The sequence below is a fragment of the Bos indicus genome, chromosome 4, assembly GCF_029378745.1.
Source record: "Bos indicus isolate NIAB-ARS_2022 breed Sahiwal x Tharparkar chromosome 4, NIAB-ARS_B.indTharparkar_mat_pri_1.0, whole genome shotgun sequence".
Classification (NCBI taxonomy): Eukaryota; Metazoa; Chordata; class Mammalia; order Artiodactyla; family Bovidae; genus Bos; species Bos indicus.
Genome location: NC_091763.1, coordinates 49,329,568 through 49,355,633, shown reverse-complemented (window position 1 = coordinate 49,355,633; position 26,066 = coordinate 49,329,568). Strand labels below are relative to the sequence as shown.

Below are 26,066 nucleotides of genomic sequence, written 5' to 3'. Positions count from 1 at the left end.
CATATCTGAGAATCTGTTTCTGTTTCATAGATAGGTTCACAAATAGATTTGTGTCATATTTTAGATTCCACAAATGATATCATATATTTGTCTTTCTGTCTGACTTACTTCACTTAGTATGGTAATCTCTAGGTCCATCCGTGTTGCTGCAAATGGGATTATTTCATTCTTTTTATGGCTGAGTAGTATTCCATTGTGTGTGTGTATATATACACACCACATCTTTCTTCATTCATCTGTCAGTAGATATTTAGGCTATTTCCGTGTCTTGGCTATTATGAATAGTGCTGTTCTGAACATAGAGGTGCATATATCTCTTTGAATTACAGTTTGTCCAAGTATATTCCTGGGAGTAGAATTGCTGGATCATATGGCAGCTCTGTTACAATTTCCTGAGGAATCTCCACACTGTTGTCCATACCGGCTGCACCAATTTCCATTCCTACCAACAGTGTAGGAGGGTTGCCTTTTGAGAAGTAATCTTGGCCTTTATCCTTTGAGGAAAAAGTAGGGCTTTATTAGGTTTCTGTTGGTGCCATAACAAATTACCACCACCACTTAGCAGCCTAAAGCAACATAAATTTAAGACCTTACAGTCTGTGTTTCCACCTGCAGGCTCTGGGGAGGCTCTTTCCTGCTCACGTGCACTGTTGGCAGAATTCAGTTCCTCTTGGTTGCAGGATGCAGTTCCCATTTTCCTGCTGGCTGTCAGCAGAGGGCCATTCCCACCTTCTTGAGGCTGCCCACATTCCTTGACTCATGACCCCTTTCTTTCACCTTCACAACCAGTGACGATGGGTCACATCCTCCTCGTGGGACAGCTCTGATCTTCTCTGCTTTGAAGTATTCATGTGATTTGCTTGGGCCCACCTGGGTAACCTACGGTAATCTCCCATCTCAAGGTCCTTAAGCTTGGTCCCATCAGGAAAGTCTTTTGCACCACATGAAGTAACATGGCCATAGAATCCAGGGGTGAGGACATGGAGGACATGGGCATCTTTGGGAGCCATTTTTCTGCCTGCCATAGGCCCTGATTTATTCTGTTTTATGTCATTACTTTGCCTAACTGGCCCAATGAATTGCATCTGTATCTAGTTGCAGATAAATTGGTGAAGGGAACTTGTATAATTATCAAGGGTATATTTCTATCTGAAATGATTTTTGCTTGAACACAGGAAAGAACAATGATACATAATAAATCTTTGTCTCCACTCTGGAGGAGGCGATATTTGAGCTTCCAGTGAAGGCACAGATGGGATGAGTGTGGCGTGGTAGAGACCTGGTCTGCCCTTGACCGTGTCTGCTCCCGTCCCTTCTGTCTTCTCTGGGCCACCTCTGTCCTGGTGTCCCCTCAGCTCCTCACTCAGATGAGCATTGTCTTTGCTCTTAGCTCTGGGTGGGCACTTCCTGCATTTTATTTTGCTATATTGGTCAATTGCTCTTTTTTTGTTTATACCACCAATTAGATTGGAAGTTCTTTAGGACAGGGACAATTTTTTTCTCCCCTTTTTCTTTCTCCGTTTCATTTTGAGGGAAATAATGGACTAACAAGGAAGGAAGGATTTGTTCAGAAGAGAATTGACAGAGGCTTTCCTGGTGGTCCAGTGGTTAAGACTCCATGCTTCCATAGCAGGGGGCTCCGGTTTGATCCCTGTTCGGGGAACTAAACCCTGCATGCTGCACAGTGAGCCAAAAAAAAGAGAGAGAGCTGACAATGAACTGAAAGGGGAGAGTATCAACACCAGGAAGCACAGCTGCCAGGGCTAATATTTGCTCAGTAAATATTTATAAAAGAGTATGAGTGTGACTCGGCTAAAGCCAAGGACGGGCACCGGGAAGAAAAGCAGTTGTTTTCAGAGGAGAGGTTATAGAGGCTGCTGGAAGCCAGGCAGAGACACCATGACTTGGTAGAAGAAGAAACAGTGGTAGCGTTTTGTGTTGTGGGCTTTTGTGAAGTGATGAAGGTGGGGCTCTGGGAAGACTCATTTGGCTGCGTAAAAGGATGGACAGGGCGGTGGGGAGAGAGGAGCTGGAGAGGTCAACTTGGGAGGTGAATAGAGTGACAGGTGTGGAGCGATGACATAGGGTACTAGGGTAGCCACAGTGACAAGAGGAAATGGCTAAGTGGAGAACCATCTTGAAATAACATGTGTTGTATTAAGGATAAAGGAAAGGGATGATTATGTCTCACCTACATCAGAAATTTTTTTTAATTGAAATATAGTTGATTTTCAGTATTGTGTTAGTTTGTGCTGTACAGCAAAGTGATTGTTATACATATATACAGTCTATTTCATTATGGTTTATCATGGGATGTTGAATCTAGTTCCCTTTTCTGTACAGTAAGACCTTGTTAATCCATTCATGTAACAGTTTGCATCTACTACCTGCAAATTCCCAATCCATCCCACCCCACCCCACCTCCCCTTGGTAACCATGCGTCTGTTCAACAACAGAGGAATTTTAAATCTGCTGATAGAAATAGCAGAGCTGAAGGTAGATCAGTGTGTGAGGTGACGAATAGCTTGGGACAATATGAATTAGAGGTGACAACTGGACAAATCATGGAAATGCCCCACGCATGACTGAAGGTGTACAACCAGAGCAAAGTTCTGAGCGGGTGAGGGCCACCTGCTTGGGGGCAGGTAAAGCCTTTGGTGAATGAGTTCACCAAAGGAATAAGTGTTGAATGGGAGCCACACCTACTGGCGACAAGAATTCAAGTGTGCAGACACGGGCGTGTGGCTGCGGGGGCCGACATGAGGGGAATTCCCTTCACAAGGTCAGGTTCTCATGAGTTGTTTCTCCTTTAGAATTGTGCTGCAGATAACAGTACTTCAGGAGTGTGCCCACCTCTCCTTCCTTACCTTCATTTGCTTGTTCTCTAGTGGTGGATAGCATAGAAAGGATTTGTGTGTGTTCTTCTTGGGTGGTTCATGTTTGAGACATTTGTTCCCTCAGTAAACATCTGCTGGGAGGAAGGGATTTTCTTTTGTCCATATGATGTCATGCCTGATGCCTGAATTTTGGAAAATGGGTGTTGTTGGTTGGATTATGTTTAAAGAGGGTTAGATCCTAATTGGAGCAAGCTTTCTTCCTCTCTGGGAATAGATTTAAAGTAACAATTCCAAATCGCGTCTTGATTTTAATGAAGTAAAGATGGATCCATGTAATTCAGGGTTTTTTTGTTTGTTTTTTTTTTATTGAAGTATATTTGAGTTACAATGTTTTAGGTATCCTGCAAAATGATCCATATATATATATATATATATATATATATATATATTCTGTTTCAGATTCTTTTCCATTATAGGTTATTACAAGATAGTGACTGTAGTTCCTGTGCTATAGGTTCTTGTTGTTTCCCTATTTTATATATAGCAGTGTGTATCTGTCGATCCCAGACTCCTAATTTATCCCTTCCCCTCCTCTTTCCCCTTTGGTGACCATAAGTTTGCTTTCTGTGTAATTCAGTTTTATCCTGTACATAAACTCCTGTTACCAGGGAAAAAACAGACAAACGTAGGCTGAGGACCAAATGAGTATGTTACAGTTAAGGCCTTTATTACCTAAATAATGACCAATAACACAAAAGCACTGTTTCCATTAAATAGTATTTTTCTTTTTAAAATTCAGAACACCTATCTTTCATGCATTTATTTCTTGAACCAATGTTTGGGTGTGTCTATGTGCTGAGCACTGGGCCAGCTGGGGGGTCGGGCAGGGTAACTGAGGTGAGTCAGGCACAGTCCAGGCCTTCAGGGAGTTTCCTGTCAACTCAGGGGTTAGGTAGGTCTATCAATAATTGTACAACAAGAGAGAAAGTAATAAATGTCTTAGTACAGAGCACAAACAATTGAGGCTTCAGAAAGCACCATTTGAGAACAGTAGAGGGAGGGAACCAAACAAGCCTTCAGGAAAGGATGATGGTTGAAAAATTAGGAGAATTTGAAGACACAGTGCCTCAAATGTAATGAAGCCAACTTCAGGACCAGCTTAGTTGTTGACGTTTCTCCTGCAAGGAGGTGATGGCGTGAAGGAGAAGGTGGTTCCTTCTATGGGATGGGGAGTGACAGTCAGGAAACATGATGCCTGAGCTGAATTTTGCGAGAAGAATGGGTGGGTCTTTGCTGGGTAAATGAGGGAGCGGGACATTCCAGCCTGCAGGAACAGGAGAAACAAAGGGAAAAGGTCATGCGTCCCCCAGCGCCCTGGAGAAACTCAGTCGCTCAGTGTGGTGGGAGAGGTGAAGAGAAGCCAGAACGGAAGAGGAGGGCCAAACTGGGGGCAGGGGACAGTGGGACTTGGCACACTGCCCCAAGGCCATCGTGCCTGCAAGTGTTATGGTTAATGCATCTCAGAAAGGTCATTGGGGCAGCTCTGGGGAAAGTGGAAGTTCTGGTTGAAAGTTGGAAGACTGGCAATAAGGATACCAGTTAGAAGACTTTAACTGCTTTTACTATGAATGAGAGAGGGAAGAAAGGCATAGCCTAGTCAGTGGGAAGTGGGGAGAGACACCCAAGATGCTAGGAGGGGCTATCACATAATTTGGCCCTTGATTGGTTACAAAGAGGGAATCTAGAGGATACCTTTTGATTTCTGACATGGCTGATGCAATGGTGGGTAGTGTCTTCTCCCAAGGCAGGGATTGGGTGCTGCCCTCTTGGATCCGTGATTAGCCTCTGGGACCACTGAGTTGGAGCTGTCCTTCTGAGAGTTGGATATTTAGATGTCAGGCCCAGGAAAGGGGTTGTATTTGCCAAAGAAATATGTTCTTGCCAATGTAAGAACATATGTGATAGCTACAGAAACACTGCCATGGCACATATGGAGCAGGGGAGAGCACAGGGGAGAGAACTGAAAGGCCAGGTTACTGAGACCTTTCAACCTCAGGTGCTGTGCTTGGTTACTCAGTTGTGTCCAACTCTTTGTGACCCCTATGGACTGTAGCCTGCTAGGCACCTCTGTCCATGGGGATTCTCCAGGCAAAAATACGGGAGTGGGTTGCCATGCCCTCCTCCAGGGGAGCTTCCTAACCCAGGAATCAAACCCAGGTCTCCCACATTGTAGGCAGATTCTTTACCATCTGAGCCACCAGGGAAGCTCAGGAGTTTAGGATTAATTGGTAGGCAATGTTTTTTTCCATGTACTTACTTTCAGAATGGAATAAGAATACCCTCCTGAGTATTTCACCCCATTTACCGTTTAATGGCAAACATGGGTCTGCTTCCAGTAGGTTCACTGATGGATGTGGTGAGCACCGCTGACCCTCTCTGCTTCCTTGCCAGTTGCTCTGCAGAGTCGGGCCAGTGCCTGTGCCGACCCCACATGATCGGACGTCAGTGCAGTGAAGTGGAATCTGGCTACTACTTCACCACTTTGGATCACTACATCTACGAAGCAGAAGAAGCCAACTTCGGGCCTGTAAGTAGGGGTGTGCTTGCCAGGTGGATAAAGCAGAGTGGAGGGGGGCAGTAATGTGATACACACATTTTGTAAAGAGACTAGGTAAGGAGCATCTTATCAGTGAGCATGAAGCAAGGATCAGGACCAGGCCTTCTTGAGAATAGTCCTATTTAAAACTAGGTAAATCCATCACCCAGAAAGACTTCAAAACATTCAGTAATAAGGCTATTTGTGTTTTTAAGGGGGTTGGCTTTTCGGTGTTTTTTTTCTATTCTCTACTGACACTCCAAAGTTATTGAGCTAGTATAGTTAACATTCAGAGTATATTGTTTCCGTTTTCTATTGCTGTGTAGCAGCTATCCCAAAAGTTAGTGGTTTAAAATACATGCCTGGCACTTCAGCTGGGGTGGCAGAAAGAGCTGAAGGCTGGCTGAGCACCGTTCTCCAAACAGCTGTCTTGAGCTTCTTCACAGCGTGAAGAGTAGTGAGACTTCTGCCACGGCATCTGCCTTCCAAGAAGGAGGAAACAGAAACTGCCAGGTCTCTTAAGGTCTGGGCTAAGAAGACCCAAAAGGTCATTTTTTCACATTTTGCTGGTCACAAGTCACAAGGCCAGACCAGATTCAATGGCAGGGGAACATAGTTTACACCTCTAGATGGTGAAGCCACACCCACGTTCATTATAGGTGAGGACGGACTTCATCTTTGGAGGTGACTAATCACAGGTATTGTATGTAATCCTGTGAACACACTCGAAGTCACCCTTGAGTTAAGCAACTCACATTGATCCATTCTCAATCTCATTGACCATCAGAATTCACTCATCAGTAGTGAACATTCATGACTGTATCGCGTTTCCTCATTTGTACCTGGAGCTTGAAAGAAATGCCAATGAGGATGACAGAAATACACCCATAGATATTGGGCTAGTCTTGTAGAAATGCAGAACATACCTGGTCACTCCTAGGCTTGCTCATAACAGCATTTGGGATGTTCTCTTTCCTTCCTTCATGCTCATTCCCCTGGTTGTATCGTAGAAGGTATATCCTAAGCCTTAATTCCATCTCCAGTGTCTCAAGACTACTTCAACCTAAAAACTAAAAAGAAACCAATTACCTGTTTATATTCCAAAAAATTATAGAATCTACTGGGAAAATGTGGCTGCAAAAAAAAAAATAGGTTTCATATCTACAGTTTCGGACCTTTGGGTGCCTTCAGATTTCTTTAACTGTTAACATCGAATTCCATTTCAAGTAAAGCATCACGCCTGTCCCCTTGTCCTTAGGGGGTCAGCATAGTGGAACGGCAGTATATCCAGGACCGGATTCCTTCCTGGACTGGAGCGGGCTTCGTCCGAGTGCCTGAAGGGGCTTACTTGGAGTTCTTCATCGACAACATACCATATTCTATGGAGTATGACATCCTAATTCGCTATGAGCCACAGGTAAGCCCTCATTGGACTAATGGGGCTTGGGGGATACTGGTAAAAGTTTTTCTTCTAATGGACACTGAGTCTTTGTGAAATGTGCAGGCTGCCTTGGAATAGAGGAACCTCTCTGACTTTCTATCTTCCTCGAAAGTAAAAATATACATTTTTATTAAATTCAGTTTCACAAACATTTAGTGATCTCTTTGTTAGGCACTTAGTCTTGCTGAGAACTGAGGTGGTGATGAGAACGTGCTGGGTCCTCTTCTTGCCCTCATAGCCTGCCCTGCCCAGGGATGGACACGTGTCCCTAACTGGCATCAAAGGTGGAAAGTGTAAGAGCAGAGACACAAGCAATGCTGCCAGATGAGAGGTTCATACCAACCAGACTGCCCCGGGGCTGCCAGGATGTTTCCTTAAAGAGTCAGTTGTAGGTCTTAAGATGGAGACAGAATTTTGACACAAGCGGAAGTGAGGGACAGCGTGAGCAGCAGATGGAGGGGTGGTTAGAGTGTCCTTCCACAGAGAAAGGGTGGTTGGAGAGGCTGTTAGAAGAAACGCTGGGATCAGTAAATGAAATTGGAGTCTGTATTAACAGGAAGCTTTTGAAGGGTTTTGGACAGGGGATTGTCTTTAAGCTGTGGGTTTGAGTGTTCTTTTTTTTAATCTTCTTAATTTTTGCTTTTAAGTCAGAGAAAGACAGATAACCATATGATACCATTTATATGTGGAATTAAAATATGGCACAAATGAACTTATTTACACAACAGAAATAGACTCACGGACAGAGAAAACAAATGTATGATTACCAAAGGGGAAAGGGAGGAGGGATAAATTAGGAGTTTTGGATTAACAGAGGCACACTGCTATATATGGAACACTGAAACAATAAGGACCTGCCATATAGCACAGGGAACTATATTCAATATCCTATAATAACCTGTAACAGAAAAGAATCTGAAAAAATAGATATGTGTGTATATATAACTGGATCTCTTTGTTGTATCCCTGAAACTAACACAACATTGTAAATCAACTATACTTTAATAAAAGATAATAAAGTGTGTTTTAAGGTGGATGGAAAGGGATATTGGGAGAGGCAAGGAGAGCTATGGAAGGCTGTTTCAGTGTCCAGGTGAGGAGATTTGGGCTGAAACTGGGGTAACAAGCCAAGAGCATGGTAAGAGGGAAGGGAAATGCAAGCGAGTGTTTCCCGTTTAAACTTGGCAAAAGATAGGTGGCTGGAGACTTCCAAACAGGCAGCAGCAGGCCAGCGAATCGTCCTTCTGATCCTCTGCTTCTTACTCTAGCTCCCCGACCACTGGGAGAAAGCTGTCATCATGGTGCAGCGGCCCGGCAAGATTCCAACCAGCAGCCGGTGTGGAAACACTGTTCCCGATGATGACAACCAGGTGGTGTCCCTGTCACCTGGCTCCAGGTCAGTGTGGCAGCGGTTTGCAGCTCAGTAGAACCAACATGCAAATTAATTATTTTGCTGGTGTCTCACCTTGTGAGTTGTACAGTAACCATTTCAGAGCCAAAACCAGACACAGACTATTCCTTCCTTTGGGATCTATGGGGAGCTTTGATAGATTGGATGCTTAAAGGTTGACCTTTGTTGTTTTTCTTTTCTGTTTTGGGGCAGGTACGTGGTCCTCCCCCGCCCCGTGTGCTTCGAGAAGGGTGTGAACTACACGGTGCGGTTAGAACTGCCACAGTACACCTCCTCGGACAGCGGTGTGGACAGCCCCTACACCCTGATTGATTCCGTAAGTGGAGGTCATTTCCGATGCGAGCGGGGAGGACTGGGCAGACAACGTGCATCTACTTCCCTAGAGGGCTTTGTGGAGGATCATGCTGAGGAGTCTTTCCTGCCTCCAAGGTTACTTTGCTTGTTTACTTTAATAAAACTCCACCCTCTGGAAGACTCTACTCAAGCTGATCCTTCCTGAAAATAGGAAGTGTCTGAACAATGACATTTCAAAACTCATCAAACTATGTAAGGGGTATCTATACTTTTTCTGGCAAGAATGTTTTAAGAATGAGAAGATTTCCACTTGACGTTGATTTGCGTTAATTGGTGACCCCAGACAGCCACCTAAGAACAGTGTGTTCTGGTTTCTTCCTAGCTTGTTCTCATGCCATTCTGTAAGTCACTGGACATCTTCACCGTGGGAGGCTCAGGAGATGGGGTGGTCACCAACAGCGCCTGGGAAACCTTTCAGAGATACCGATGTCTAGAGAACAGCAGGAGCGTTGTGAAGACGCCGATGACTGATGTTTGCAGAAACATCATCTTTAGCATTTCTGCCCTGTTGCACCAGACAGGCCTGGGTAGGTATCACTGCTGCTGCTTGTGCCCCTTCTTTCTCAAAAGCTCCGAGGACACTTGGCATCATGAGATACATTGGCAGGCATGTCTGATAGTTCTTTGTTAGGCATACAACACAAAGGAAAGAGTGTCTCAACTGCAGTTTATGTTTGTTTTTTTAAGAGTGTGTTAGTGATAAAGCACCTCTGACAGTGGACTCAGTCATCGAGAAATACACAAAGAGTAAGAGACGAGGGAAAGGTCCCTGAGACTTGCCATATGCAGGGCAGGAAGTTGGAATGAAATCAGAGGAGCATCCCATAACTGAAATAGATGTTTTGCTCTTCGAAAGGTCACTGGCCTTTTGTTGAAGATCCTATGATATTTGAGCTTTGAAGGCAAAGAGAGAAAACATTAGTGACCTCCTTCCTAGAAAAACTGATTTTATCTGTCAGCTTGCTCCTGCTGCTTCCCTCACACCCCTCTGAGGGAAGATAAATGCTTTAAATGGGAATTCTGAATGAGCCAAGATGCCCACAAGGGGTCAGGGAAGAATCTGAGCAAAAGGACAGGCCAATGCAGAACTGGGTGGGATGTGCTGGGCTATCGCTGTGGCAGGCATGGCTGCCCTGGGTCATGGGCTCTTGCCTGTCTTCCCTGCAGCTTGTGAGTGCGACCCTCAGGGCTCCTTAAGTTCCGTCTGCGACCCCAACGGAGGCCAGTGTCAGTGCCGGCCGAACGTGGTGGGAAGAAGGTGTGACAGATGTGCTCCTGGCACCTTTGGCTTTGGGCCCAGCGGATGCAAACGTAAGTTGACCGGAAGAACTGTAACATACTCATTCACATCATAAGTCATGCAGCTTCAGAAGGCGTGCTGCACCCCGGAAATTGATCACAGAGGCCCATGAGCATTCTACACTGAAAGGAGGGGCCCAGCCTGTATAAGAGGTGTGTTTGCATTTAACCAGTTTCTCAACGTGGTCCCTTGGTTGCCTATTTCTTCAGCTTGTGAGTGCCATCTGCAAGGATCTGTCAATGCTTTCTGCGACCCCATCACTGGCCAGTGCCACTGCTTCCAGGGGGTGTACACGAGGCAATGTGACCGGTGCTTACCCGGGTTCTGGGGTTTTCCAAGTTGCCAGCCCTGCCAGTGCAACGGCCACGCCGATGACTGCGACTCAGTGACAGGGGAGTGCTTGAGCTGCCAGGACTACACCACAGGGCATAACTGTGAGAGGTATGTGCCGCCTCTTGAAAGGAAAGAGAACAAGGTTGTTTTTGACTGAGCAAACAGCATCTTAGACAAACCACAGAATGACTCTCTACCAGGCTCCAGGTTGCTCATTCATTTCTAATCCCCTTGGTATTTTCTAGGAACTCATTCATTTATCTAGTACAGACTTCGTTTACAGCTTCTGTGTGCCAGGCATTGTTTGAGGGCAGAGGGAGATACAACAGAGAACAAAACTGGCAGGAATCTGCTCTCTTGAAGAGTCCTTCTAGGCTGCACAGCAATCGTCTCTGGCTCGGCCAATTCTGGCCTAGGGTGAGAGTTGTGAAATGTTAATTCCTAATTTGGGTCAAAGTAGAAACCAAATCCAAACGGGGATTAGCCACATTAATGGCTTTGTTGATCTCAACGTTTTATGCAGCTAGCGTTTCCAGGAGCCCATGTAAAATGTGCACAAGTAGATCTGTTCTCCAGTTGCTGCTGCTAAGTCGCTTCAGTCGTGTCCGACTCTTAGCGACCCCATGGACTGCAGCCCACCAGGCTCCTCCTTCCATGGGGTTTTCCAGGCAAGAGTACTGGAGTGGGGTGCCATTGCCTTCTCCAGTTAGCAGATGTTAATTGGACAATTATTATGGATGTAGTGCAGTGCCCCAGGGCTAGGAAGAATGGGACATAGAATATGCCTCTAATCATATTATAGCCCAGCTCAGTAGGTAAGAAATAGTCTGTATGAAAAGATTACATCCTGACTTACATCATTCGTTACTAATTTAAAAAGGCAGACATGCTCTTAGAATCTGCTGTTTTGCGAGTACTAGTCTCCACCTTTCACGTCAATAAACCTCTCCTGATATCCACCCTCTATGGTACTTTTGCTTTTAAAAAAATATTCAGCAAATGTTCAGTCAGTGCAAAATTTTCAATTTTAGTGAAAATTGAATATGTGATTACAGCATGAGGATGTGCAAGGCAGCAAATACACGGCTCTTGGTTGTGTGCTGGATGGTATTCAAGAATTTACTCCTTAGAGTAAAAGTCAAGTGTTTCCAACCACAAGATTGTGCTGTAGAAAGATAGGAGACAGTTAGACAAGATTGAAAGGAACAAATTAATGTATTGGTGTCATTTTTCGTTCTCTGCATTTGATTTTTCATCACCATTGTTTCAGTGGACACGGAAAATAAATTCAAGACAGACAGATGAGAAAATCAGATGAAAAGGGTGAAGAAGGTGGGGAACACTGGTCAGCAGAGGTGATTGTCCACAAGGCTGATGTGAAATCATATTTCTAAAGCGTTCTGATTGCTTGCAGGAGAACTCAAAAGGATGTAGGAGGAGGAAGGGTTTTCAGCCCTAGTTTGATGACAGAATTTCACTGAAGTATTTCAGATGCCACTATTTAGTTTGAGCTGGTTTCCCATTCTCTTCCTCTTCTCGAGATGGTCAACTCCAGTCCTGTGATTTTAAGAAGCTCTGGACTCAGATTACTGCCAAGGGGATTAGAGAAGGAGGAGGCAGGAAGTGAACACTCAGTTTCAATCATGATGTGTTTGGATGTATTGCACCTAGAAATGCCTCATAGGAAAATTTCTCAAACTGTTGCACAGAATTGCTTCATTCCTGTTGATTTCCCAGCATGTAATTGGGACATATGTTCTTGTATTGTGTCTGTGTCTCATAGAAGGTTAATGCCCTCTGAACAACTTTCCCCTTCTATTTCTTCATCCTTCCCCACTCCCCATTTAAAATAATCCTCTGCCTCAAAAAGAGAAAAAAGAAAAACAAACTGAATTAGAAGTTCCAGGCCCAATTCTGCTCCTGACCTGCTCTATCTTGGGTGATTTAGCTCACCTCTCTGAATATCCAACTTTATGATAGTAGAATAACTAAGTTGGATTAGATGATATCCAAACTTCCTTCAAGCTCTTATGCTATAGGAAATTTAACACGTAACTTAATTATCAGTCATGTTGAAAAGCGCCTTGGCATACTAAAAGAATTCCTTGCTGAAAGTTGGGAGGCTGAATCCAAATTGTGGCTTGTTACTAACTATTCATTTGAGCTTTGCAAATCATTTCTGCTCCCTGGCTGCCTTATCTGTAAGGCAGGGAGGTGGGACCTGCTGGGTCTGGGAACTGATAAATACCATCTCTCATCCCTGAGAGATAGACACAAGGGACATGCATCTGGAGAGCATCTTTCTCTACTTTTCACTGCTTAAGGCTGGATTGTAGAACAAGCCACCATGGGCTTACTGACACATCGCCCCACCCAGGCATGGGCAGAGACCAACAACCACAAGCTCTCTTTCCCCCAAACTCCTTAATGCACAGAAGGAGCTGACCAGAATGCCCAGGACAGGCAGCTATTAGAACATTAGCATGCACTTGGGGAGAGGTACACTCTTTAGGGAGGAGTGAATGAGAGTCCAGGTGAGGCCAGGAGTGTAACTCTAATGCAGTGGTCCTTCTGTGGGATCCCCAGACCAGTGGTGGCAACGTCACCTCCTAAATCAGGAGACAGAACCCAGCAATCTGTGTTTAAAAGCCCTCCAGGGAATTCTGATTGAAAGTAGTGTTTAAGCCACTGCTCTACTGGAAAGTCCTTCATGTGGAAACATGAGGAATCAAGAATGATGTTCCTAAACAGAGAACATGGTTTCTTAGACTTTGTCTTGTAACGTATGTCTTATCACTGCAGTTCATGACCTCTCTCCTGGAACTGATGCAGGTGCTTGGCTGGTTACTACGGAGACCCCGTCATTGGGTCAGGAGACCACTGCCGCCCTTGTCCTTGCCCAGATGGTCCCGAGAGTGGACGCCAGTTTGCCAGTAGCTGCTATCAAGACCCTGTTTCTTTGCAGCTTGCCTGTGTCTGTAATCCTGGATATATTGGTAAGTGATGTGCAGACTCTCAGAGGAAACGATGTGTCCTCATGAGGTTAGTGGTTAAGAAAGAAGAAAAGCTGAAGAGTGAGCCAATTTAGTTGCTTTTTAAAAAAAAATATTTATTTAAAAGTGAAGGGAATCTGAAATATAAAAGATGTTCTTTTCCTGTTTGGTATGTGGGATAGTCTCGATTCTCATGTCTCTGATAAAAATGTTATAATACAGAGCACAATAACAAGTTCATTTAAAGTCCCTGTGAAGTCTAATGTTCTTAACCAGTTCTGTTCCTAACCAATAGAAAGATTAATTTATATTTCACTTCTTCCTTCCCTTATCCAACGCCTAATAGGAGAGTCTCAAAAAGTAAAGTAGCCAAATAGTGGGCAGAATGAAGGAAAAAATACCATCTGCGAGTCCCAGACAATAGAATTGATCAAAGCTAGAAATATTCTTCATTATTTGCTGTACTCACATTATCTGCCAGCATTCATGGAGTGTAGCAAGTTGTACATACAGTCTCCCTTTCTTTCATCCTTGATGCCACTGTTTCAGATACTCCTTATGCTTATACACAGCTCAGCCAATTTGCACTTTTTAGGATTTTTTAAAATTTATTGAAGTACAGTTGATCTACAATGTTGTTTATTTCCGCTGTGCAACGAAGTGACTCAGTTATATATATATTCATCCGTTTTCCTGTTCTTTTCCATGTGGTTTATCCCAGGCTATTGAATATAGTTCCCTGTGCTATACAGTAGGAACTTGTTTACTCTTCGAAATCTCTTAAGAAGGGAAATTGGCTGTCACAAAGGGCCTCATTTTTCAGGTTGCTCAGGGAGGAGCCAGGGTTTTTCAATGAAAATAATCCTTGGGTTAAGATTTAACATCAAGCTAAGCTTTTTGCTGTGAAACCATTATTTTGCTCCTGATTGTCCATCCCTGTGTAATGAGGAGCTGAGTCCATGGGTTGGAACTCTCCTAACTGTCCCTCCCCGACCATGACCGCAGAGAACCCAGGCTGAAGCACCATCACTGCAAAGAACCTGCTGCCTTTCCCGACTGGCAACCCGTTCCCTGAAATTGTGGCCAGCCTTGGCCCAGTAACTAGCACCCTGGGGATCGAGGCACCACCTGGGTGGGCTCTCTGGTTGGCAGGAATGTCGGGGGACCAGATCTTGCAGTCAGCAAGCCAAAAAGCCCCATGCTGGTTTCATTGGACAACAGGCTCCAGATGTGACGAGTGTGCCTCAGGCTTCTTTGGCAATCCCTCAGATGTGGGGGGGACATGTCAGCCTTGCCAGTGTCACCACAACATCGACACAGCGGACCCAGAAGCCTGCGACAAGGAGACCGGGAGGTGCCTCAAGTGCCTGTACCACACGGAGGGGGAGCACTGCCAGCTCTGCCACTTTGGATACTATGGCGACGCGCTCCGCCAGGACTGTCGTAGTAAGATGCACGCTCCCTCTGCCCCATCCTTGAATGACTTCCACTCTCCTGCTCCTCCTCCCCTGCCTCCTTCTTGAGGGATTTTATTCTTAGGGGATTTATTTCATCTATGTTAGTCATTCAATTCATGTCTGACTCTTTGTGACCCCTTGGACTGTAGCCCACCAGGGTCCTCTGTCCATGGAATTCTCCAGGCAAGAATACTGGAGTGGGTTTGCCATTCCCTTCTCCAGGGGATCTTCCTGACCTAGGGATCGAACCCATGTCTCCTGCATTGCAGGCAGATTCTTTACTGACTGAGCTACCAGGGAAGCCCATTATCTCATCAGGTAAAACACTTCTTCAGAAAGAGAAAATTTCACTAACCACAAGAGAAAGATAGGGATGATTTTTTTTTTTTTTTTACAGCCTCGTTCCTGGCACTGAAGTGTTGAGCTGTGGCTCAGCACCTGAGAAGGAACCAAAAGCTGTGCCACTGTCCCCATGATAAATGCCATCGATAGAGTGGATTGATTTTTTTTTTTTTTAATTGAAAACAGTTTTGTTAAAATAAGCACAGTGCATCCTTGCATTGCATAAACATCTGGCATATGCAGGTCGATTTTCTTAGGTAACTAAGCAGCTCAGCTATCTGAGGCTGGATATGCCTTTGTGCTCACCAGTAGCCGGCGCCACATGCCTCAGCCTCTGGACTGGCTCCCCAGCAGGCGCAGAGCTCCTCACTGCCCCAGACCTGCACTGCCCTCCACACCAGGCCCGAGGGAGGAAGCCACAGACAAACATCTCCACAAGTCTAGAGTGGATTGATTTTATGTTCTGCCCGTGGACTTGTTGATGGGCTAAGACTTCTGCATCCTAAATACACACTTTGGTCTACCCTTTTGTCAGTGATGGATAGAGCCTTCCAGCTTAAGGAAAAGAAAGGAGTAACATCTCTGAAGTATCTCTTTCAGAACTCATTATTTCTCTCTTATCGCGAGATCAGCCAGCATTTCCTGCTGCGGCTGCACGGCCCCCAGGCCCCTGTCTTTGTTGATACAAACACGTGCGGAATGTTGAGGACCAGCAGGACTGGATTCTTTCAAGCCTTCCTAGTTTAAAGGGCTCTACCTGCCATGGCTCACACAGCCGTGACTGCTGTTCCCTGCCAAGAGTTTGAAATCATTAGGTATCTCTGCTCCCACAGCTTTTATTTCCAGTTAAATCCTCAATCTTACAATGATTCACCAGCCACTTATTAAATCAAGTATTTTTGAAGGTACATGCCAGCCATTTTACATGTCTGCCTGGGAAATGTCAGAGCTGTGTGGAACACTATAAGATAAGAACCACAGTTTTAGATTATTATTATTATTTTTTAAAATCCCTTCCATTCCATTCTCTTCTTTTCGCATTTCCAGGTTGAAATCTAGAGAGAGAAAGTGGTCGTTGTTTGATGTAGCTGACTTCCGCACTGTCTGTATTTTCTGAGTGGGCCTCTGTAAGTTCATCTGACCAGGTTGTTCTTTTTCAGAGTGTGTCTGCAATTACCTGGGCACGGTGCAAGAGCACTGTAACGGCTCTGACTGCCAGTGCGACAAAACCACCGGGCAGTGCCTCTGCCTCCCTAACGTGATTGGCCAGAACTGTGACCGCTGTGCGCCCAACACCTGGCAACTGGCCAGTGGGACGGGGTGCGACCCCTGCAGCTGTGATGCTGCTCATTCCTTCGGGCCGTCCTGTAATGAGGTGAGGCACTGTCGCCCAGGGCAGCCATCATAACATGAGGAAAGAGGACTTTGAGTCCACATGAAGCTCTTTGGTGGCTGGGCCCCAGTTAGAGAAAGGCACCCCTCCTTGTGGTTACAGCCTTGCACCAGGACACCCAGCTTGGCACACACAGCACAGACTGGATATCTGCCCTCACTTGCCCCCGTGGGCTGGGACAATGTAAAGCAATGTGCACAGAGTCCCCACTGGATACCACTGGGGCACAGCAGCCTAGGACCCCAGCAGCAGCAGGGGGGCAGCTCGCTTTAGAATGGACCAGGGGGGTCATTTTTTCCAATACCTGGCTGCTGAATCAGACTTTTTTTTCTTAGCCGCAGAGCCTGAAACGGGCCACATAACAATAGCCAACATTGTAGAAAGTTCTCCTATTCCCTGACACACACAGAACGGTGTGCCACACACAGTCACAGGTGGTCCAGGCTTGTGAGTGACGTATGAGGATATGAGTGAGGAAACATGTCAACAAAAGGGAACCTGCTCTGGGCCTTCCCAACCCCACTTGCAGAGGAGCGGTTAGGAGATGCCAGCCTGGGGCCCTTGGCACCCACGATCGGGGTGAGGTTCCCTGTGCTCGGTCAGGTCAGGCGCGAGGTCTTCTCGGGCAGGCCGTTAGGTCTCCCGGCCTTGCAGCTGATCTGACACAGGTCTGTCTTTGGCCTCAGTTCACAGGGCAGTGCCACTGCATGCCTGGCTTCGGAGGCCGCACCTGCAGCGAGTGCCAGGAGCTCTTCTGGGGGGACCCCAGCGTGGAGTGCCGAGGTGAGCATGGGCGCCGGACTCGCGAGTGGATGGGCCGGGTGTCTGTGGGAGCTTTCTGTCCGGCACAGCACAAATGAACTTGTCTATAAGAACTAGGCTGAATTACAAAAGAAAGCATGCTCATTGTTTAACAACCACAAAACCTGGAACCCATCTCCACTTACATGGAGACATGTAGCTGGTAAAAGTGGGCCTGCTGACTGCTGGCTTCGCTCCCCAGGGCTGAGGCTTGTCTGCCTTGGTACAGACAAGCATACATACACACTCCAGATCACACAGAATGGCTGTATTTTTTACTATTTTTTAAGTTGAAGCATAGTTGATTTCCTTGGTGACTCAGACAGTAAGCGTCTGCCTGCAATGCTGGAGACTCGGGTTCCATCCCTGGGGCAGGCCATGGCAACCTACTCCAGTATACTTGCCTAGAGAATCCCTTGGACAGCCGAGCCTGGCAGTTGTTTGATGTGGCTGACTTTCGCAACCATGGGGTTGCAAAGAGTCGGACGCAGAGCCATGAATACATAGTTGATAGACAATATTTCAGATGTACATCTTAGTGAATCAGTTATATATACGTATTTTCCAGATTCTTTTCCCTTATGTGTTATTACAAGGTACTGAATATAGTTCCGCGCTGTACATAGGTCTTTGTTGTTTTTCTGTTTCACATATAGCTGTGTATGTGTTAATCCCAACCTCATAATCTATCCCTTCCCCACCGCCACCTTTCCCTTTTATAACCATAAGCTTATTTTCTGTGTCTGTAGGTCTTTTTCTGTTCAGTAAATAAGTTCATTTGTACTGTTTTTTTAGATTCCACATGTAAGTGATTCATAGAGTCTTTGTCTTTCTCTGACTCACTTAGTGTGATTATCTCTAGGTCTGTCATGTTGCTGCAAATGGCATTATTTCATTCTGTTTTTATGGCTGAGTAATCAGAATGGCTTTTTAAAATGCTTTTAAGCAAAGTGAGCATCAAGTTCTGCACATGGATTCCCCCCTAACAGTATTTTGGGGTAAGCTTCCTTGTCAGCACAAGCATTCTGGTAAGATGGTTTGATCCCAGTGAAACAAGCAGATAGTGCTGACAGTTAAAGCCCTCAACTGTCACCCCCACCAGCAAGAACTCGGAGGGTAACGTCCTAGAACCCTCGTGTGCAACAAAGGAGCGGGAGACAGGACCACCACATGTGTTAAATGTGACGAAAACCCAGATTCTCCCTTAGGCTTGTGACTAACTAGGACTTTGAGGGAAAGCTTGATGTTTTCTTAAGAACAAGATATTGCTACAGGCATGTGAATCAGAAGGATTGCTTAATTTTTATGCTGTTGCAGTATTTTTCCTGCCAGGTTATTTTTCAGATCTTAAAGCATTCTTGGAGAAGATTTTAGTAGACTGTTCCTATACTGTTTTCCTCTTCTTTCTTTCCTACTTGGGTTTTCTTCCTTATGTTTTAAGTTTATAACTATGGATAAATATCTTCTGTACTTTCTTATTTGCTCTTTGATATATTTTCTTCATTATACGTATGAAATTCTGGGTCCCTGTTGGACACTACATTTTTTAAAAAAATCTCTTTTTTAGACTGAACTGTAGTGAGAAATAATATAGGTTAGCAGTTCATTCAGAATCTTCCGCTGAAAGTCACAAATCTAGAAGCTGCATGTTGTTTCAGAGTCAGCTCATATGTTCCTTAACTAAGTCCAAAGATTCAAGCAGTAGACATGACCAGAACCAATGGCCTGTGATTTGTTTCTTTCATTCGCTGTGTAGCCAGAAGGGTCTGCGCCAGTATCTTGGATGAGACGAATGTTTGCTCCACAGAGGAGATGACGAGGGCTGTGTAGATATACAGATGTATTCATATATATCATTCTTCAGTCCCCGACGTTGGTTCTTAATGGAACCTGATTTTCTCACTTCCTTTAGAAGGTCCATGATATTCAGTGGACCACTTGCTCTAGGAGGTCCCTTGCAAGTAAAATCCTGCTTAAAATCTGGTTTCTTCAGGACTTCACCACTATTTTGTTAAATTTCTCAATCGTATACTGCCCCAGGGGCTTGATTTTCTCCAGATAATGGCTCTATCATGCTTATAGCCTGATTCTGTCAGCATGTGTCATTGGCAAAATAGCTTTGACTGCCAAAGCTTTCTGACCTTTTGCTCCATCTAAGCTTTGTTAGCATGAAAAGCCTGTTTCCCAGAGTCAGAGTCAATCAGAGGATTGTTCACTTAACACTCAGAACTTTACCCCTTACCCTTTTATCTTTAAACCTTCACCTCTAAATCTGCCAGAGAAATTGTGGCTTATAAGCACAGTATCAACTTGTTTAGGTCAAAAGTGAGATCATGTTTTAGAAATTTTGCAAGGAGAGAAATCCATGGCATTGATGTTCGCCAACTTCTTTTGTTTGTTTTACGCAGAGGAAAGGTCAGCCTGTTACATAAGAAACTGTGGAGACCCAAATGCTTTTGACACCCCATGAAGGAAGTTCATAACTGAAGGAAGGCAACTAGAAAGGGCAAGAATTGACTGCAGCATGCAGTGGGGGAGTCCTGGCCAGCTATGGGCCCTGTGCACACAGGATAGATAGCTGTTGGAGCAAGACCAGAATAATCTGATGAGGGCAGGGACAAGAATGCAGGAACAGATCGAGTTCAGGAACACAATCACCAGTGCAAATGGGAGGGCAAGAGATTGAAGGGACAGGGTCCAGCAACCAGCGGGAACACAAGTAGGTGTTATCTGAAATTAGATTGAACTATGGGCAATGAAAATGTGAACAGTCTTCTCAGATTAAGTCACTCACTGCCCAGGAGTGAATTTCAAATCTTTCGGTTGAACAAGGCACAAGTTCAGACTTTCTGGAGCCACCTCACTAACAATATGCTTATAGAAAGACTTAAGTCATAGCTAAGTATTCTCCTTATGGAAAAAAATGGAGTTATGTCAAAGACAAACGAGCTGAGCCTCCAGCTCGTGAATTGTTGAATGTTCCCATTGTCCAGGCGGGTTGGGGCTCTTGGCCGACAGTGCTGAGTCTGAACAAGCCCGTCACTGTGCTGGACGGAGAGGAGCTCGCCCACCCAGTCCTGAACGTGCCCGAGAAAAACCTCTGCCCAGAGCTCTGCCCCATACCCTGAGGAGTCAAAGGGTCACAGGAGGAATCTTCTGTTGACTGGCAGACCGCAGAGGCAAGGCCTCTGGCTCTTGGGAAAGGCCAGGCTGATTGGAAATAGGGGCCATAGGTGAGAGGCTCTGGCTGTTTTTTTCATCCTGCTTGTTTCTCATTTCCAGTAGTTTTTGGTAGAAAATCGAAGCACATTTTTGCTCAGACATAATTTGTTTTTTTAATGCTTGTCATCTTTTCTCAGGCTGGGATTCCTTTATAATCACCCACCTTTTTGCTTTATTTCCAGGATGGCTCAGGAAGTCAGATTTAATTTGACTCTCTAGAGAATTGCAGATCTTTTTGTTAGTAGAGGGAAGGCTTGTCCATAGCCACGTACCAGATCCAGCTCACAGCCCCCTTCAGTAGAGTTTGACTGGAGCACAGTCATGCCCTGGTTTGTCCATATTGTCCGGGCTCCCTTTCTGCTGCAGGGCCAGTGTTGAGGAGTTGTGATGGAGCCTTTTATAGAAAACGTTTACCATCTCCTGGGCCAGACAGCCAGCTCATTTCTGCAGATGAATCCTATTCATTCTCCAACTTCCGTTTCAAAACTTTTGAAACTTCCATTTAAAATCATACTACTGAGGCAAAAAAATTAAAAAAAAAAACACGTGGGACTGGAGGAGGTTAGAGAATTTACAGAAAAAGAAAATCACATTTCAGAGATTAGAAAGTACTGAAATTTCCCTTAGAGTAAAATAGAAATGCCGAAGTAAAGCAAGAATTAACCTTTGGCGTGAGAGCACATCCCCGGGGATCTATTGAGGCAGGTTCATGACAAAAATGAGTAAACCCTGTCCCCTGACGTGAGGAGAGCACTCTCTTGGTCCCCAGGCAGCTTCAAGTTCAAAAGGAAAGGTGTGGGGACCAACACAAGCCTGAGTGACTGCCCAGTGTGCCCAGAGGGGAGTGGACACTGGGGAGGAGGGCCGCTCCCTGATCAGGGCACCTTGCAGGCTCCGGGGGGAAACAGCGCGTGAAGCTGCAGGAGGGCAGGAAACGAGAAGTGCTGAACTCTGCAGGTGTCATAGCGGGGAGCCAGCAGGAAACGAGAGGTGCTGAACTCTGCAGGCGTCAGGGCCGGGGGAAGCCAGGCAGGGACCGGAGTCCCCTCGGCAGGTGTCATGGGAACTGTCTTCATGGAGAGACAGAGGAGATTCAGTGCCATCAGATGGTGGAAAGCCCTTGAGGATGGACTTTCTTCAGTGGGCAGAGGAGGTCTTGCAGACAAGAAGGGACGGATACGAAGAAAGCAGAAAGGGACACTTGCTAAGAAAGAGGCACGTAGGCTATTTCCCATTCTGCTGTTTCCTTGCTGACAGTTTCTTCCAGATCTCAGAGTCTGTAAAATGGGTACACTATTTTTCATCTACCAACCTCTTAGAGATCATGTTTTATTAATTTTTTAGTTGAAGTACCATTGCTGTACAATAGTATATAAGTTACATGTGTCCGATATAGTGATTAACAATTTTTGAAGGTTATGCTCCATTTATAGCTTTTTTTTAAATAGTGACTATATTCCCTCTGTTGTGCAATATATCCTTGTAGCTTATTTTATGTACTTATTTATTTGGCTGCGTCAGGTCTTGGTGGTGGCAGTCTTCTTCATTGTGTCACGTGGGGTCTTTTGTTGTGGCATGTGGGCCCTCCAGCTGTGTCATGGTCTCTGGTTGCTCAGGCTCTGTAGTTGTGGCACATGGGTTCCAGAGTGCTCCAGCTCAGTAGGTGTAACACACAGGCTCAGTTGCCCTGCAGCATATAGAATCTTAGTTCCCCAACCAGGGATTGAACCCGTGTCCCCTGCATTGCAAGGTGGATTCTTAACCACTGGACCACCAGGGAATCCCTCCTTGTAGCTTATTTTATACTTAATAGTTTGTACCTCTTGTTTTAAATGAGGAGAAAACTTAGTGAAAATAGAGATGACCCACTGCCCATGTAACCAAGAATATATTTATATAGGAAGGTGGAATTCTCATGGCTCATTAAAATGATGACAGTCTCATTTTTAGAATGCTGTTCTTCATCTTCATGATTTGTTCATCTTAAAAATCAGGCAACAGCTTTCACTATATATAGTCCTTTCCAAGAGAAAGGTTTTGGTCCTTCACCTAATAATGCCATTCTTTAAAGCCACACTGAGTTGCAGGTCCCCTGGATTCCTATCCCTTCCTCTAAAGAGGAGAAAACACATTGGCCCTGTCGGAGACAACCAGTACAATTACTTGATAAATTTTCCCAGTCCCAGTGTATGTGAGGTTGGAGAGTCTCCTTCACAGCTTTACTGTCTGTAAAGTTTTAAACTGTCAGGTGAGAACCAACCTTTCTGCTTCAGCAGAAAGGAAGATACTCTTAGTGGGTATTTTTTACAAGGTCATAAGTTTGGGCCTTTTAGTACTTGCCTCCAAGGTGACCCCATCAGAGAAGCAGTTCTGGAAGCTTAATAAAAGAAGGAAGCACATGTCCACTGGCGCTTAACAATTCACCAGCTTCAGTTTGAAATGAAAACCTGATGCGTTTTTAGGTAGTCAGACTTTTTCAGTGATGAAACTGCAGTCCAGCCATCTATTAAATTTGACTCTGCTTTTCAAATGGAAGAAAGGAATGTGGTCAGCAAACGGGTCCTGGTCTCTGGAGGTGCCAGAGCACTGCCCACCCTCTGGGACACTGGTCTTGAAGGGCAGGGTCCAGAGATCAGCTAGCATGAGAATTAGGTAGATTTTGGGAAAAGAACGTGACCGCTTTTTTCACATTATGTAATCATTTGCCAAATATGCCTTCCATTGCTAACCTTTCTGTTGAAGTGACTTGTTGGAGGGCACAGTTTTAGACTTTCTGCTGTTGTCTCATTAGCAATATGCTTCTGGAAAGACTTAAGTCATAGGTAGGTATTCTTCCTATGACAAAACACGTAGCTGTGTGAAAGACAAGGAAAGTCGTAATGAGAGGCCACTTGCCTTTTAAATCCCACAGTTTGGGACCAATATTTTCCCCCTCAAAGAGGCCATGACAGAATGAGAGCAAGACATGCCTATTCCAATGACATAAATGAACACTTGTTAGAGAAATTAAAAATAAACTCAATGTATGCACACATCCCTTGCCCCCAGCATGAATTCAGTGAAAACCTCTTTGGGACTACACCTTTGCATTATCTTCAGGAAAGAAAGATTTTCTAAGCAAACTAAAAGCATATGCACCATCTGGCACTGTTGTCCCCAGCATAACAGTAAAGCAGGACAGATCTGGGGCTTCCCTGGTGGTCCAGTGGTTAAGATTCTCTGCTTCCAATGCAGGGGGCATGGGTTCGATCCCTGGTTGGGGAACTAAGATCCTACATCCTATAGTGCGGCCAAAAAAAAGTAGGACAGATCTGCTGGGCCACGTGAGGCCCCACACAGAGCTCCCCACTGGGGCCTGCAGGACAGGAGCACCTGACAGCCTCATTCATTTCAAATGGCATCAAAGGCCCTCTGCTTACACAAGTCCTTAGGTCCATTCATCAGCTTACACTGGTGAACTAGAAGGTCATGATTGCTCCACTACCCCCCTCCACACAGACACACACACACATACACTTAACATGCAAAAGGAAGGTGAACAGCTGGGAAGATAACATGGTCAGTACTTCTCAAAATGGGGTATAGTGACCCTCAATATCAGCATCTCTTGGCAACTACTAGAAATATAAATTCTCAGGCCCCACTGATTCCAGATCTGTGGGGAGAAATGGGGCGAATGTGTTAAATGAGCCCTGTACATGATTCTGATGCCTGCTAGAGTTTGAGAGGCTAGGACTTAGATGACCTAGGTAACTTACAGCTTTCTGGAAGATGACTAAATTCTATGAGATGATATGGAAATCCGTTCCTGAAGGCTAAACAACACAGACCTTCAGATACAAGCATTAGCCGAGTTCTTCCCAGTCTCTTTGATTTTAGAAACTGATGGAGGCAGTGGTTTTCCCAAGTCTTTCCCTTTCTTTTTTTTTTTTTTTTTTTTGAGGCGGGGGGGTGTCATTAGGTATTCCACTAGAAAAAGATCCCACAGTATAATGAGTTTGGGATATGACTGGGTAAAAAAAAAAAATGTGGAACAAGGTTTTTAATGCAGAACTCTTCTGACTTTTTAACATGCTGTTTGTTTTGAATTTTCAAAAGGAGAACGTAGAATTTCCCAAAGCTACTTGATCACAGAACTCTCATTTCATCCTGAAAGCAATCCTAAGAGTGGCTAGGTATAATCATTATCCCTTATAGACATGGAAAGCATGACTCAGTTTTTGTCCCAGCTAGGGTCGGGTGTGGGGAAGGCAGGATTCACCAGCAGGCAGCCTGAGTGTTTATTACAACACTGTTCTACTCAAACTTGGTGCTTGAGATCGCAGATTGTAGCTGGCAAACAGAAGCCAGGAAAAGCTAAAGGAACAATACAAAGCAGGGTGTGAGGAGAGTCAGGTGAATGGTCCAGTCCACAAACACACATCTTTCTGGCTTTGGAAGGTGGAGTATTTTGTTTCCAGGACCATCCATGAAACTGGTTCTGGAAAGTGTTTCATTAGAAAGTCTTTTGGAGACAATACTATTGACTCAGGAAGGGTTTTTTGGTTTTTAATCGAAATGTAGTTGATTTTCCAATGTTGTATTAGTGTCAGGTGTACAGCACAGTGATTCAGTTATATGTATATTTTCGGTTATATGTATATTTCCTACTATGCATTATTACAAAATATTGTATAGTTCCCTGTGCTCTATAGTAGGTCCTGGTTGGTTATCTGTTTCATATATAGTAGTGCTGCAGTGAACATCGTTGTGCTTTGCCACAATTGAGTCCTAGGAAAATTATTTTCTTTTGTAGGGGGTGTGTTGATGTCTCTTTTATGCCTGTATCAAAAGTGAGGGTAGAGCCTCGTTTGGCAGACAGTTGAGCTCCAGTTTGAGAGTTAACCCTGTGCACAGAGCTGAGAACGGAAAGATGGTTAAAGGCGTACCTCTGCCCTTGGAGTCCACTATCTACTTAGGGAAATAGGATCTTTGTTTTTATTTTTATCCTCACCTTTTCCCAGAAGGGGTTTAAGGCCAGGGATAAGGGGTGTGTGTGTGTGTGCATGCTCAGTTGTGTCCAACTCTGCGATCCATAGACTGAGGTCCGCCAGGCTCCTCTGTCCATGGTATTTTCCAGGCAAGAGTACTGGAGCAGGTGGCCACTTCCTTCTCCAGGGGATCTTCACGACCCACGGGTCAAACCCGAGTCTCTTAGGTTTCCTGCGCCAGCAGACAGGTTCTTTACCCCTAGTGCCACCTGCAGGCCTTTGTTATTCAAACACTGAACAATACAAATGTCAAGTGTTGATAGAAAACCAAGTTAGTCATCCGAGCTTTGGGACTCTGAGCCGGGGTTCAGTGGCGCAGTGCCTCAGATGCCAACCCTACTGGGCCAGTGAGAGGTTGGCACTGAATGGCTCCCAAGGCCTTTGCACTTCAGATGTTTTATGAGCCTCTGCTCTTAGCGCTGGGGGTGGTTAGTGCAATGGCAGGCACACACAAGTTAGATGATACTTAATTGAAAGCCTTTTAACCAGACGCTTAGAATTCCTGAGACTTCTTTCTCATTTAGTTTTCTCTTTATCAACCTTATTGCATTTCATC

General features: G+C 45.0%; 1 protein-coding gene across 1 annotated transcript in view; it reads left to right on the top strand.

Moving 5' to 3' along the window:
• Positions 1-26,066, top strand: part of LAMB1 (laminin subunit beta 1) — a 76,936-nt gene that overhangs the window by 34,390 nt on the left and 16,480 nt on the right. The window contains exons 14-24 of the mRNA XM_070787755.1: positions 5,289-5,424; positions 6,692-6,850; positions 8,143-8,270; positions 8,478-8,601; positions 8,962-9,166; positions 9,807-9,950; positions 10,149-10,380; positions 13,105-13,268; positions 14,487-14,711; positions 16,225-16,439; positions 17,144-17,240. Of these exons, the coding sequence (XP_070643856.1) occupies positions 5,289-5,424; positions 6,692-6,850; positions 8,143-8,270; positions 8,478-8,601; positions 8,962-9,166; positions 9,807-9,950; positions 10,149-10,380; positions 13,105-13,268; positions 14,487-14,711; positions 16,225-16,439; positions 17,144-17,240 (1,829 nt within the window). The remainder of the gene's footprint in view (positions 1-5,288; positions 5,425-6,691; positions 6,851-8,142; positions 8,271-8,477; positions 8,602-8,961; positions 9,167-9,806; positions 9,951-10,148; positions 10,381-13,104; positions 13,269-14,486; positions 14,712-16,224; positions 16,440-17,143; positions 17,241-26,066) is intronic.